This window comes from Lichenostomus cassidix, chromosome 7 (genome assembly GCF_008360975.1).
Source record: "Lichenostomus cassidix isolate B80296 chromosome 7, HeHo_3.0, whole genome shotgun sequence".
Taxonomy (NCBI): domain Eukaryota; kingdom Metazoa; phylum Chordata; class Aves; order Passeriformes; family Meliphagidae; genus Lichenostomus; species Lichenostomus cassidix.
This window is the reverse complement of record NC_139488.1, coordinates 13,178,003-13,192,838: the sequence shown is the minus strand read 5'-3', so window position 1 is coordinate 13,192,838 and position 14,836 is coordinate 13,178,003. Positions and strand designations below refer to the sequence as shown.

The 14,836-nt window shown below is 39.1% G+C and overlaps 1 protein-coding gene across 2 annotated transcripts; it reads left to right on the top strand.

The window, feature by feature from the left end:
• The first annotated feature begins 1,322 nt into the window (after window positions 1-1,322).
• ICOS (inducible T cell costimulator) lies at window positions 1,323-13,558 on the top strand. 2 transcript variants are annotated; one of them, XR_014853445.1, is made up of 7 exons: window positions 1,323-1,457; window positions 6,934-6,972; window positions 8,983-9,321; window positions 10,402-10,511; window positions 11,125-11,215; window positions 11,720-12,571; window positions 12,902-13,558. XR_014853445.1 is itself a non-coding variant. In XM_085066254.1 (6 exons), the coding sequence occupies exons 1-5, from the start codon at window positions 1,379-1,381 to the stop codon at window positions 11,212-11,214; spliced, it is 657 nt and encodes a 218-aa protein (XP_084922380.1). In that variant the 5' UTR covers window positions 1,323-1,378; the 3' UTR covers window position 11,215; window positions 11,720-13,558. The 2 variants fall into 2 exon arrangements, 1 of the variants encoding a protein (XP_084922380.1); XM_085066254.1 differs by having other exon boundaries at window positions 11,720-13,558.
• Window positions 13,559-14,836: the final 1,278 nt, after the last annotated feature.

Sequence of the window (14,836 nt, the reverse complement as noted above, 5' to 3'; positions counted from 1 at the left end):
GGCAAAGCACAGGAGTCAGCTGTATGATTTGTAGGTTTATCATTGTTTGAACCTGGATAGACTTCTGGGCTTTAAAATTAAAAGCATATTGCACAAACTTCCTCTAGTTAGAGTTAACTAATTTTGGCCCCAGAGACTTGAGCTGAAAATTTAGATCAACACCTGTCTTGATTCAGGTTTTACGTCTCCCTGTAATTTTTTAAAAGGCATAGATTTGCAGGGCTTTGAAAAGATTTGAAGAAAGTAAAACTCTGCCAATGCCCATGTGAAGAGATCTTTAGCAGAAAGAGTGAAAGACATTAAATCACTTTTTGAAGAAGAGTAAACCAACATGTGAGGGTTTATTCACACAGTATAGAATAGGAGTAAATCTGTAACACAGTCCTGTTATTTACCAATTATTTGACCATTTCAAGGACTCAACCCCAGCAGTGTCTGTCAGGCACCACTAGCTGTCCTTTGTGCTTTCTCTTTGTGCAATCAGAAACGTGAACTGTATCTGACATATCAACTGTGATTTGGAAGCTGTTTCTCTTGCATATTTTCTGCACTATAATTAGTATTATAGACATAAATAAGCAGCCAGGATTAAATGATTGTAGAACATGTTATCACAAAGGGTCCTAAAATATTCCCAGAATAAAGATGGATAACAGGTCAGAATAGAGTGTGCTGCACAAAGGCAAGGAAGAGGAAAGGAGAGAATCTTTTGACCTAAGACCCTAGGGCACGGAGTCACATCTCCTCTCACAGAGCCACATGGAGTTTCTCATGAAACTCCAGGAAAAACAAGCCTGATCTCCAGGACGGAAGTCATGTTGGAGTGGACCTTTTAGAAGTAACAGGGCTGAAGGGATCTTTCTGCAATTTGGACATGTTCTTCCTACCAATTTCACGACAAGGACACACGAGAGACTCCTACCCCACAAATGAATGGTTTCTACATAGAGCAAGACCATTAGTTATGTAAAATCAGTTGAAACTGATGGGGAGAAACCAGGTTGCCAGTTACAGATATGCATATATTGTAAGTTAATACTAGTTGCTGACCATGGGCCATCTGCAGAAGTCTACTGTAGATAACTGCAGCCTCTGTCATGATAGACTTTACCAGAAACAGTCTTTACAAAGTGAACCTCAAATAAAATGTCAGAAAATCTTTCATCTTCCTGTCTGTGACAGCAAGCCATTAGGTAGGAAAAAAAATAAAGCATGAAACCTCACAGGTATGTTCAACAGCTAATGCTGACATAGCTATAACGTAGTGAGGGATTAAATATTAAAAAGTCATTCGGATTATAGTTTTCCTCAGAGCCCACAAACCACTTCCTTTCCTACCCATGTGTTTTCCCCCATCTTCACAGCAGACAGAAGGCTGATGCCTCTGTGTCAGGCAGGCATGAAGGCAGCTGCTGTAACTTTCTGTGTCCTCTGCTTTCAGTTTGAAGCCCTGTATGGTGAGTAACATTTTGGATTATTCTCCTTGCAGTAGATGTCTCTATAGAATATAACTTAGCTGGTGATGGGAGATAGTAAATGAGGCATGATAGCTAGGGGTTGAAGGAATAAAGGTAATGGAGGGTAACAGCTGCAGAAAAACTACTCTCAGCTTTAGTATGACTAGAGTTCATGGGAAGAGAATTCCTGCCAGCATAGGGCATTTGCTCTGAAACGAAAAAGTACAAGTTTTCATTGTTTATGTTCTTTAACTCATCTGCTCAGTGTTATCCTTTTGCTGTTTAGATTGTAGTGCTCCAGCCAGCTTCCCTTGATGGATAAAAGATGTCACAGCAGCATGACGGTGAATAATAAAGAGAAACCAAATTATCAATATTAAACCTGCTCGTTTGGGCAGGGAAATTTTATACAATGAAAAATGTAAATGGCAGGGAAGAGTAGATGAGATCATTTTGGTGCAGGCTTGAAACACTGACTTGAAAGGAAGCATGGCATCTCTATGTGTTTGAGAACGTGCACAGCGACATCACCAATCGCAGTCCAGCCATAAATATGGATATAGCATTTAACAAGATTCAGTGTTTTATCCCAGGTATGCAAAGTAAAATATCACAGCTTTATCTGTAACCTTTCTGAAACCCACATATTTATGGGTCAGGATGGAAATACAGATAATAACTGATTAAAAAGAGTCTTTTTTTCCTGTACATATTCTGCCCAAGGATTTGGCATGATGCATCATGTAAGTAAGATCTGAGATTTAGTATGCACAGTTACTAAACACCATCTAAATGTGCTCCTATGAAGGTCATGCCAAGGAGTATTAAATGTTTGTTTCTGAAATTCTAGTGAAAAAGGATAGAATTTAAGTACTCCTGAGGTTTCATACAGAACTTCAACTTTTCTATCAATAAAACTAGTTTTCAGCTCTTTAGGTAATGCAGACACCTTTTTGAAGGCTAACTAATATATGGACACTATACTGAATTTTCAGATAGAAAGAAAAGATGAGGGAAATCACAGGAAAGAGTAATTGTAATCATTGTCTCTAAAAGGAGTTCCCCTTGAAAAGTTGTTCTTAAATCTACTAACAAAAGATCCTTTCAGTTTGGTTACATGCTTCTCTGTTTTTGGGCAGGGGACTGAGGTAAGGAGATGACAAGAAAAAGAGACTGCCTATAAGAAGAAATGGTATCTCTCAAGTTTTTTGTCTTACTGTGTTCTCAGCATAACTTGTGACCTATGGATGTAAATAGACCACAGGAGGTGATACATATGTGCACATGTGTGCATTATGATTTGATAATCCAATTGTGATTAAAAAATTGTTCATAAGAGCAGGAGCTCTCTGTTGCCTGCAGATAAACACAGGCACTGGGATATTGGAGGACAGAGCTGTAAGTAGGATTGCATGGCACTTGAGGTCCTTGCTATGAAACACTGCACATGAGCTTTTGCACTCCAACATTTGTGAAGCATTATCACTCTGCACCCACAGATCTCCTGCTGTCAGTACAGGAGGAAACCACGGTAATTTCTTAGAAGGGTTTCTGAAATATAATTAACACTGGCTGTTGTTTCTGTGGGTTATTTTATAAGAATTTTGGTGTTTCTCGACCTAAGTTATACCACAGAAAAAATTCAGATTAAAGGTGGCTCCCTAGAATAATTCTGGCCATTACTTGCTTTGCCCAGAAGCACTTTCCTCTCTTAATCCTGGATTCTTGAAAGATAGAAACATGTTAGTTTTAGGCATATGACTAATGACACTAAATTGACAGCATCATCTTTCAGAGTGCCTTGAAAGGTCAAAACTACAGCAACTTAAAAACTGTGCATAGTTTTATTATGCATTTAGCATTAACAAAACAAATGTGTTTGTTTTGAAGGCAGGGTCTGCAATTTCCTTGCTAATTGTCGGAGGCAAACACACACAAGTAAAATTATGCATGTTCTTTTTATCAGCTTGTTAGTTTTCTGAGGGCTGGGCAGATAATACAAACAGCAAGAAAACCAAGTAACAGTATTCTATTCTCCTACCCTAAACCCCAAGCTAGAAAAAGGATTGAAAGTGATTTTTAAACTTCTGTTGGGACCAAAATGAGTAATGGATTGGTGATGTTTTCAAATAGTGATGGGTCTGCCAAAAAGCAACTAGAAAGCTCAAAAGTGCAATCCCATTATAGTGAAAATAACACACTTTCCACTGGCCTCAGTATCTAAGCACACTATCATAGAAATTCCCAAATTTCTGCCAAAAGGCTTTCCTGCTGCACTAAGATGAAATTGAGATGGAAATGCACAATGACTGTAAATACACTTACACACAAATGTACACACACACACACACACACACTCTTTCAGGGTTTAACATAACAAGATGTAACTTTCATACACATGTTAATCTCGGATTTATATCCAAACCACAATATTTGTCTTGGCATTCCGTTTCACACTGGGTGAGCCAAGAACAACTCCATTGTGATGCTGCTAGGAAACAAACTAAAGATTTTTTTCCTCTTGTCTCAAAACTTTATATGCAATTGAATTATCTCTTTTATGAAAAATAACAAAAAGGAATCTTACAGCCAAATGTAAACATCTTTACTGCTGAGCCAGTGAAATTCTTCTGTTCAATTTCAACAGTACCATAATGTAGACTCTTATTCACACATTTCTAAGGTAGAAGTAGGGAGAATTAGTCAGTGGACCTCTCAATATTATTGGATGTTTAAACCCCAGTTTGCTATCTCACATCCCACTAAATGTACATTCATTCTGACTGGAGCTTGGCAAGAAACATCCCAAATGTGTCTTGCCACTAACAACAGAGTGTTTTACACATCCATATGATTACCCTAGGAATGAGCAGGTAGAAATGGGCACAGAAGATCAGCAGTCAGGCACAGGGAAGGGGAAAGAGCAACTTTTTAGTATTCATCAAGTGCATTCAAATTAGGAGCTGATGCAGAATAGCTAGTGAGTTGGAAATTTATATCAGCTTTAACCCATTGTGGTCATCCATGCAGACAATTTTGGTTTTAATCTCAGGCACTGTTAATCAAATTCTAAAACGTGCTGCCTTTACCCCATGCTAAGCACACTCTTCTATATGGGCACTTGTTTCAGAGGAATACTAATTGCATCACATTTACCAAAATGCTCATTCAGAGAAGTATATTACTGAGTCTTTCTTGAAAACAGGCATTTTAGGCTTCTGGGTTGGAGAGAATACAAAACAATCTTTCAGCTTGCCACAAGGTCACATGAGCTAAATGCTTAATGACCTCTCTCTGCCCTTTTCCATTAAAAACAAGCATTAAAATCATGATCTCTGACAAACATTAACCCACATGGTATGAAAGGGCAATTTCATTAGCTAACAGCCAAATTGAACTATTCTCAGAGTCAAAGAGAGAAAACAAATTTGAAGTTGTTACTTCAGTGCTCAGAGTAGGGTTGTCCCATGTTCCTCTGGGACACTGAATGTGAGGACACAAAGAATGTGGCACCACTTGGCACTGTAGCTGCCCTGACAGAGTCAGCATCTGCCTTTCCTCTCAGATGACCAGTGACAAATGTAAAGGTTTCAGCTGCAGGTGGGTGCTTCTCAAAAGTACCAGATCAGCTCATGCATTCATCATGCTCCGTAGCTTCTGCCGTACATTTGCTTTTGCTTCTCTTTCCTAAATAATTTGCTGCCTGCTTGGCCTAATTTTAAAGGTATGTGTTACCAAACTACATGATGTCAAATTACAGAGCATTTAAAATTACCTTTATTTCAAATGGTCTTCTCATGGCAACTGTTTTCCTTCATTGTGCAACATATAAGTAATTAGAAATTATTTGTTTATTTGACCTTTGCTTTCAGCTTTTCAGACTATATCACATTTTAAAGGCTTGCACTTTCTGTCTGTGCCTTCAGTAGTTCTAGGGCTCTATTTCACTGTGGCTTGGCAAGTTGTGTGTTTTTTCTGCCTTATCTTCACACCAGTGGTACAAGATGCTAAACACCTTGTCTGTTATCATACACTTAAGTAATACTCCTGAGAGGAGTACAGATATTAGAACTGTCACTGAATTAGATAAGGGCGCTGACTGTGCACAGTAAACCAGGAAGAATGTATTTGATAACTAGGAAAATGGTAAATCAGTCAAAAAGGGATAACAGCTTCTATTGCTCTCTAACTGAGCATCACAAAGTGTTTTCCAGAAGTCCATTAGCTTCTGTGTCACACTAAAGATATTTTAAATGAGTATCATTCATTTCAATGCCCTTGCCAATGGCAGTAACTGGGGAGCACCAATTCAAAGAAGGAAAGAACATGAACATTAGCAGATTGAAAGAGTTGAGAGCATACAAAAGTACCCGAAAGTCAATGCTCCTATGTTCCTGAGTATATACAGGCCAAATGTCAAAGATAACAGGTGCCTTGGAAAAAAAATATTATTTATACTATGTAATCAGTGCAATACCTGGCACAGCTGGGGATCTACTCTGTGTGGATCCAGACTACCATGTAGTAGTAACAAGAGTAGGAGAGTGCATCAAAGTTTTAAAGTATTTGCCCCGTATTTCCTTAGCATCATAAAATCCTGAAGTAGATATATTTAATTCTAAGCAGCGTCTGAAGAGCTTACGCAGGCTACCAGAAAACAGGAAATGCAGATACAGTTTTTTTTCTGTTTGTCTGTCCGCCTATCTGAACATTTAATTTTAGGACACTGCAAAATGAAGATTTTCAAATGTAACACTATCAGACTGTGCTATGTTGCCAGTACTAACATACAAATCATTCCAAAGTGTTGCCATAGTGTGTGGTGATGGAGCCAGAAGTTAAAAAACCAGAACCAGAACAATTATGAAAATGTGTCTGTGCTTTGTAATGAAGGTCGCCTATGAGCAATAAGAGAAAAAGTTGCTACTGGAAAAGGAACAAAACCATATGCATTGCTTGAATGTTTTCTTGCTGTATGTATTGGAACATCGTCCAGATAACTATAAATGTTTCAATGCAGTGTTACGCAGTGGGGAAGCAGAATAAACATTGATGGAAATGAGCACTTTGTTCTGGGAAAAATATAATGCTGGCTCATTGCAGAATCAGAATTCTTGAGAAATCAAAAGTGAACTTTTTTATTTGGGGCAGATTTCCTCAGTATCTTGGTGAAAGCTTTACTTTCATGTCAGTTCTATTTCCGAAGCACGCGTATTACTTTGCAGAAGTGTTTTAAAAATTTGTGAATGTTATACGTATTATCAATATAAATTCTTGCCTTAAAAATTTTCTTTCTACTTTAATTTTTATACTTTATATTTCATTCTTTTATCATATCATATGAAGTAATGGTGTCAAAAGGATCAGATAGGATAATGATAAAAATTAAAAAATAGCTTCGGCATCTTTACATGGCTCAGCCCCTGTTCCTACACTGCTCTCGAATTTTGAACAGAAACAATTTTGTATTTTTCAGGAGTTGACAGCTGCTCATCATGTCTGTGCAAAAATATAGGTAAGATGCATTTGCCTAATTTGGTTTACTGTTTTAAATGCCTTTCTATATCAGAAAATACTGCCCTTGAAGAAAAAACCTGCCATTTTTTACTGCACATTTTAACATATTTTTCCCTGAGGGAGTTTTCTGTGCTATTGCTTGCTGACTTTTCAAAGTCAAACTGTGAGGTAGCAGGACATCTTCAGTTAGTTTATTTTCTTCTCCAAGAAGTTTGTTAAATGAGAGTTGCACAACATCTGAGAGTTTTTAATAGAGATTTTGGGGAGGTCAAATGTGATTTCTGGATTGCATGAGGATGCAGACAGTGATATTTGTCCTCTACGCCTTCCATTACCTGAGTGATAACGGTGCTATAGCCATCTAACTAATTAGATTGAAACTTTATGTCATGCCACAAATCACCATCTATTCCACAAAGAAAAGCCAAGTCCTTTGGTTAAGGCAGTTATGTAGGAGCTTGGTGTTCACATTCCATTTTAAATTTTCAGCTACATTGTCAAACTGGCTGGGTGGATGGGCCCAGAGAGTGGTGGTGAATAGTTATATTCAGCTGGCCACTTACAATTGGGGTTCCCCTGGGCTCAGTTTTGGGGCCAGTGCTGTTTAATATCTTTATCAATAATCTGGACGAGGGTGCACCCTTAATTTGCAGATAACACCAAGTTAGGTGGAAGTGTTAGGTGGGAGTATAGGAAGGCTCTGCAGAGGGATCTGGACTAGATTGATGGGCCCAGATCAATTATGTGAGGTTCAACAAGACCAAGTGCCAGGCCAACTGCACTTGGGTCACAACAACCCAGGCAGCTCTACATGCTGGGGTAGGAGTGTCTGGAAAGCTGCCTGGTAAGGGTCCTGAGGGTGCTGGTCAGCAGCCAGCTGAATACAAGCCAGTGTGTGCCCAGGTGGCCAAGAAGGCCAGTGGCATCCTGGCCTGTGTCAATAATTGTGTGGCCAGCAGGACCAGGGCAGTGATTCTCCCCCTGTACTGTGCAATGGTGAGGCCACACCTTGAATCCTGTGTCCAGCTTTGGGCCCCTCACTACAGAAAAGACATTGAGGTATCGGAGTGGGTCCAGAGGAAGCAGCAGAGCTGGTGAAAGGAGTGGCTGAGGGAGCTGGGGGGCTTTAGCTTGAAAAAACGAGGCTCAGGGGAGAACTTGCCATTTTCTACACCTACCCGAATGGAGGCTTCTGCAAGGTAGGGTTCAGTCTCTTTTAAGTAACAAGTAACAAGAGGAAATAGCCTCAAGTTGCATGGGGAGAGATTTAGACTGGATATTAGGAAAAATTTCTTCACTGAAAGAGCGGTCAAGCATTGGAACAGACTGCCCAGGGAAGTGGTGGAGTCATCATCCCTGGAGGGATTTAAAAGACACACAGGTGCGGCACTTAGGGACATGGTTTAGTGGTGGACTTGGCAATGCTGGGTTAATAGCTGGACTCTATGATCTTAAGGGTCTTTTCTAAGCAAAATGATTTTATAATTCCATGTTTATTAGGGTACAGATTACAAACAATAAGCCAAAGATAATTATCATCATCATCATCTTTGTCCCACTTGTTTTATCTGTGAATAGACAATCTGACACGGGACGGGGATTATATGTCTATGTAGCGTTTGGTCCAGGGGCCTTCAAACAATATCTAGGAACTAATACTGTAAGTAACATTAGTAACTTTACCATTTAGTAAGCAATTTAGTAACTTCAGTAGCAAGTAATATTATCAAGGTCACTGATCTAATGTTAATAGTAACCTCTCCAGCCTTAGAGCAGGTAACAGGCCAGGTCTCATTTATTTTATCAGTGATGTCTGACATAACCAGAATGATGCACTGGTATCTCACTGTGAGTGCTGCTTTCCACAGCCAGATCATTCTGAGTACCTACGTGCCTTAAATTACAATTGCATGGTTAATTTATTTTTGTTTAAATTAGTTTCTTAGCACTTTAAAGATTATTTTCACTGCTATGAGAGTGACTATACTTATTGTTTTCATTTCTTCAGATCAGCCCCATGTCTCTGACCCCCACGTGATGGTGAAATTTGAAAATGGAAACTTCAGTTTCACATTCCCCAACCCCGAAAATGTGAGCGAGTTCAACATGACCCTCTTCAAAGGGCATGAAAAGAAGAAAATCTGTTCACTCTATCTGAGTAAAGAGAAAGTTATCTCCAAAACTGATGTCACCTACTGTCAGACACAGAATTCAAGTAGCAGCACCACTTTCATTCTTAAAAATCTGGAAAAAAAACATAGTGACATTTATACCTACTGCCTGGAGATATTCTTGCCCCCTCCATACATAGATTGCTGTCTGAGAGAAGTCTATTTGTATGTCCAAGGTAAGTTTACTTCTCCCCTCACTTCAGTTTACTGATAAGTAGGCATTGCACATAGCTATGCTGCAGCGAAAAATGTGACAAGAGTTTTCACAACTAATTACCAGGCAGCTTAAAACTACTTAGCAGGGGGTTGGTAACAGTGGAGCTGTGTTGGCAGACTGCTCAGCATGTCCTTTCCATAGTTTTTCATCTTCTTGGGCAGGTTTTGCATGCCATGCTGAGCTTTGCATATTGGTGGTGGCACCCAAGTTAGCTTGACTACAGCTTCTAGAGTACTGCAGTCTCACCTTTGATGGCAATGGCAATTTCCCTTGTCCACTTTTCAAAATGCTGAGTATAAATGTTAAGATTAGGTTTAGTCAGTGGGAAAAAAATCCATTCTGAGAGCTATCTTTACATGCACAGGATTAAAGAAAATCAATTGTCAAATATTCATACTAGTAGTACCATATGGAACTCTTTGATGCCATTGAGGTGTGAAGAAAATGGTGTTCACCTCTCTGAAGCAGACCATCAGCTTTAAAGCCTTCTTAGAGCAGAAGATATCCAAAACTGTTGAGAATTTTCAGCCATTTACTCAGAAGGGCTTGGACTAACTCCAGAAGACTAACTGCACAGGCTTTAATTTTGAACTGGCTTTCCTTCAGTGGCTGTTTGGCATATTAAACTGAAAAAGTTAATAGTGTTTTTGCCAGTTCTTGGTTCTCCACACAGTTCAGTGGCAGCACGTTGTCCTTCCCTTGCTTTCTTTCTCTCTATGCAGGTACTTACTGCATATAAGCTTAAACCTTGTTCAGATCTGAAACACCAGCATGCTCTCAAGCCTGGCTTGGTTTCTTTGCAGTCTACACTTTCAGCACTGTATACCAACAGTTTCACCTCTTTTTCTGAAAAGAGGCCATCTTCTGCTTCCTGCTGAATACACTTTTCCAAAGTGGCAATTCACCTCAGGAAAATCCTTCTTCAGAGTTCACTTTTGCTAATTTATTCATAGAAGGGGGAAAAGAATTTGAAGTTATCTGTTAGGAGGCAAAAATGCAAATTATGAGTAATGACTTTTTTTTGCCTCCCCATCTTCAGATAAGGAAGACTGCTTTTCACTGGGACTTGTGCCATGGATAATTATTGGCCTGATAATTTTTACCATTTTCTGTGTCTGCTGTGTTGTGGCCTGTTGCTTAAGGAACAAGGTAAGCAAGCATATGAGATTATGCAGAACCCTTCTGCCAAAGTTCATGGATGGGGGAACTTGATCCAATGAGATATAGAGGGTGGGACAGGCACATACTCAGCACATGCTGCGTTTTTTGACAAAAAGACTGACGTTAATTTTCCACTGGAATTCAAGTCATTGATGACAGCAGCTCAGATTTAATTTTTCTAAGGTAGAATTGTTTATTGATTTAAAGGCTTGGGACCAAAGGAAAGAGGAGAAATGCTGCACAGGTCAGCAAAATTACTTTGGTAAGCAATCCACCTGATTGTTTTCTTCAAGAAGGAGAAACAAATCATCAGTGGAGCAATTCCAGCACTGTTCTGCTGCAAAACTACTTAAACCAAGAACCATTTGGCTCAGGAAAGAAGGAAGACCATGCACATTAGCCGTTCTTTTGGGCAATGTGTGTTATTAACTTTCAGTTTGTTTTATTCCAAGTTTTCTATGTGAGTTTGAGCTGTCTATTCTGACCTTAATGTTCCCACTGAAAACAGTCAGAGTAACTGCCCCACTTAATGAACAAAAGCAGATATGGCAAAGGCTAGCGACCACAAATTAAATTAATGGCATTTTCTCTCTGTTGGCAGAATCAGAAGTGTGAATCCAACTCCCATGAGTACAACAGTGAATACATGCCCATGGCAGCAGTGAATGCAGCTAAAAAACCAAGGATCTGAGGTTGTGTTCAGCCTAGTTGTACCTCTGCTTGTGTCTGTTGCAAGATTTCTCTGGGAGGGGAAGAACTGCTTGCTGTCTCTGCCATTGATTCTGGGTGGGTGGGTGGGTGACTGAGTGGGATGGTTGCAACAGCTTCTTAATGGAGTTCATGCTGCCACGTTGTAGGAAGACAAAATTAAAAGCAAAATCCCTGGAAACCTTTTGAATCATAATGATGGGCTGTTTCCTAGAAATGCCACTGCTTCCTGTCTGTGCAAAGTAATGATATTACGCATGAGGAAGAGATGCAAAACTGTTCTGTTCAGATTCTTGAGATTATGCATACCCCAAATCTCTCTGGGGAAGTGACCTACTAGATTTACTGAGTGTTACTGGCTAAGGGCAAATATTCCGTAGAGAATGAGGAACTTCCTAACTGCTTAAGCCCTACAGAACAGAAACAGAATTTGGATGGATTCAGACATATGGGTGGTGCACGTAACTGATTCTCTGTTTCTCTTCTAGGTATAATTTGCTTGTGACATGGAAATTTTGGAAGCAGTTTTCGAGCTACTTGAACCTGGACAATGGGAAATCAGCATTTCCCCACCTTTCCCAACCTCCCTGAGCTCTCATGATGGCCCTGTGCTCAGTCATGTGACACCCACTGTAGTACTGTTCTGAGCTGTTTCCCTTTAGCCTTGTTTGTGAACTGGCACCCTGCCTGATCCACTGACTCGGACATGAAATGATAATGTGTTAAAGATGTCAGCTTTTAGTTGAAGAAAATGTTTCCTGTAGTACTGCTACAGAGAGAACTTTTATTTTCTAGTCTCCTTTATGAAAAACCTTCCACTGGAGACAAAAAAAAAAGACTACCTCCAAAGCCAATTCTTGTGGCACAGCCATACTGCCATGTATTGCACATGCCCTTTTGTTAGGGTTAGTTTAGCAGGGGAACAAAACCTGAGAGAGTATAGCAGAGACTTCTCTGTGACACACCACCTCAGGTATGTGCATCTGCATTTTTCCTATTTATGCTATCAATACATCTTTGCCATTCACACCTTGGGGTTCCTCTCATTTTATTAAATCCTGAATGCTTTTACTAACAAGAATATATTACAGGATGAACATATTGTATGACTGTAATTGCTCCTTAAATTAGTTCAAACCTGCAAGATCTGTCCCCAAACTAGGAGGCACAGTCTCTCCTGTTTGTGTCTTGTAGCACAAACACAACACAGTCCCTAAGGCCAGTATATTCAGACTCTGCATTGCAATTATCCTCCTCTTGTGGTTTGACATGAAACTTTTAGAACTTCCCCAGTTGGTTTAGGGGTTACTTCACCTGCCTCAAATTGCTCAGAGCCTTCAGTATGAACAAAACAATCAATCCTTCATGCTCCATGTGAAGTCCATCACAACTCTGACCATAAATTGCCAGCTGTGAATCCAGCCTGCATATCTTGCCAGACTCCATTGGGCTGCTGGAACTAGAGCAGTACATTGATTCTGAACCTCTCTGTAATACTTTAAAAACCCCAAATATTGGTCAGAGGACACTACTGAGAAGGATATACAGCCTGCTTGTGTGGCAAACAGAAGGCTGGTTCCAAATTTGATAGGGCAAATGGGGATGAGGAGGAAATAAACTGGTACATCAAGAACAGGGTTTTCCTCAACAAACACCTGAATACACAGAAGTATTGCAGAGAGAAGGTGCAAACTGCTAACCATGACATTAAGCAAAGGAAAATGAGTAAAGCATCGAAGGAGATGGGGACTGCCAGTTACACAGCCCTGCTCAGATAACCAGCTTCTAGGCAGAGAGGAAGAGGGGAACTTTGGCATGTTGGGTAATATTACATTCTCTCCCACCATTCTTTGACAAATTACTTGACCTCCCCAGCAAACTAAGCTCTTCTCTGTACATCCATAAATACATTTATTTCATAATAAAAAAAAAAAAAAGGTGAAATTGTTGCCTTTGAAAATTACTGGTGAAAATACCTAACATCTACTACCTAACACCTACTACCTGTGAGAAGAACCAGATGCAAGATCCTGTGTAAGAGTGGAGAGTCCAATCCCCAGGAACCTTTTGCCAGACTGAGAAGGAAATTCAAGAAATAAAGTTTCTGAAAGAACAAAAAACTTGAGGTTTGCCTTGGGATGCTGCTGGATAAAGGGCAAAAGATGAAAAGTCTGAACAAGGCAGTTCAAAATATGTACATCGTGCACTGGAGAGATAAATGATTTATATTCATTATAACAAAGCTTGTGGAATTCTGAGGTTCCATTACTCCTTGCTTTTTGGCAAAAGATATTTTTATTCTTAATAAAACTTTTTTTATTAAGCCATATGTGTCCATAAGAATGTTCATGCATGCACGCATGTCATGTGAAAGAACTAAGAACAATAAAATCCACAGCACAATGGGGAGAGAGTGCAGGGCAATTTATCCCTCCATAGCATTTTAGTGGCAAATAGGAAAAGGACTAAGAACAAAAAATATTGAAAAACTGAAAACCAAAAATTTGAACTTGTTTCTAGGCAGTGAGGTGATGACACTGTATCTGTTTATTTCCTTTTCTTTTCATGAGAAAGTGTTTTTCATATTGTCCCATCTTTTCTTCCTTTCCTTTAATCACTTATAAAGTGTACTTATAATGTCCCAGATTATTTTGGGACATTTTTCAATTACTTTCTGCCATTTTCCAATACCTCCAAATCAAAGGGAGCTAAATAAGATAAAGGATGACAGAATTAGAAAAAAGGGAAAAAGCTACATAAAAATAACATCAACTGAGTCTATAGACTGCGTGACATGAAAGGATTAAAATAGAAGAAAATTAAAAAAAACCCAGAAAGACTAAACAAAAAGCCTGATATTCTAGGAGGTCATAATTTCAAAAAGTAAAAGCTCTCCTTGGAAACTCCCAGTTTCGGGAAAAGACCATTTCAAGAGGAACGATAAATGATATATATATATCATAATTTGAACATCTGCATATCTTGAGATGGTTTGAAATGCAAACCTTGATATGTATTTTGCAAGCTTATCTTCCCACCCTGCATTATAAACCCAAGTATGAACGCTCTTGGAGTTTAATGATTAGCTTCAAGATTGCAATTTCATACCTAATATATAGTATAGGGAATGAAATGACACTAAGAGGACAATTTTCCCTTAGTACAGGTATTTCATTGACTTCAAATAGTTTTAAATTCGATCATATTTCTTCCAGACTTTAAGAAATTTATTTCAGGCTGGGGAAGAGAGGCTCCCAAAATTGATTAAAGCAAACAAATTAATCAAAATGAGAATTGGTACTTAAGATATCACACACCATTATTCATAAAGTGTTTTACAATGTGGGCAGTCCCCTATACATTTGAATCTGTAGGTTGCCATGCAGAAGAATACAACAAAAATTAAAAAAAAAATACTAGTAATTAAAATTATTTAGTTAAAAATAAATCCTTTTTGTTAGTAGAGACTTCTGACCATACATGATTTACTGGGGAGCTGGATCTAAGTCTCTGCCTTTGTTTGACTTTAACTACAATGAGACACTCAATACAACCAAGTCCCCTGAGTTGTCCAGTCCATCATTGCTATAGCAGTCTACCCACTG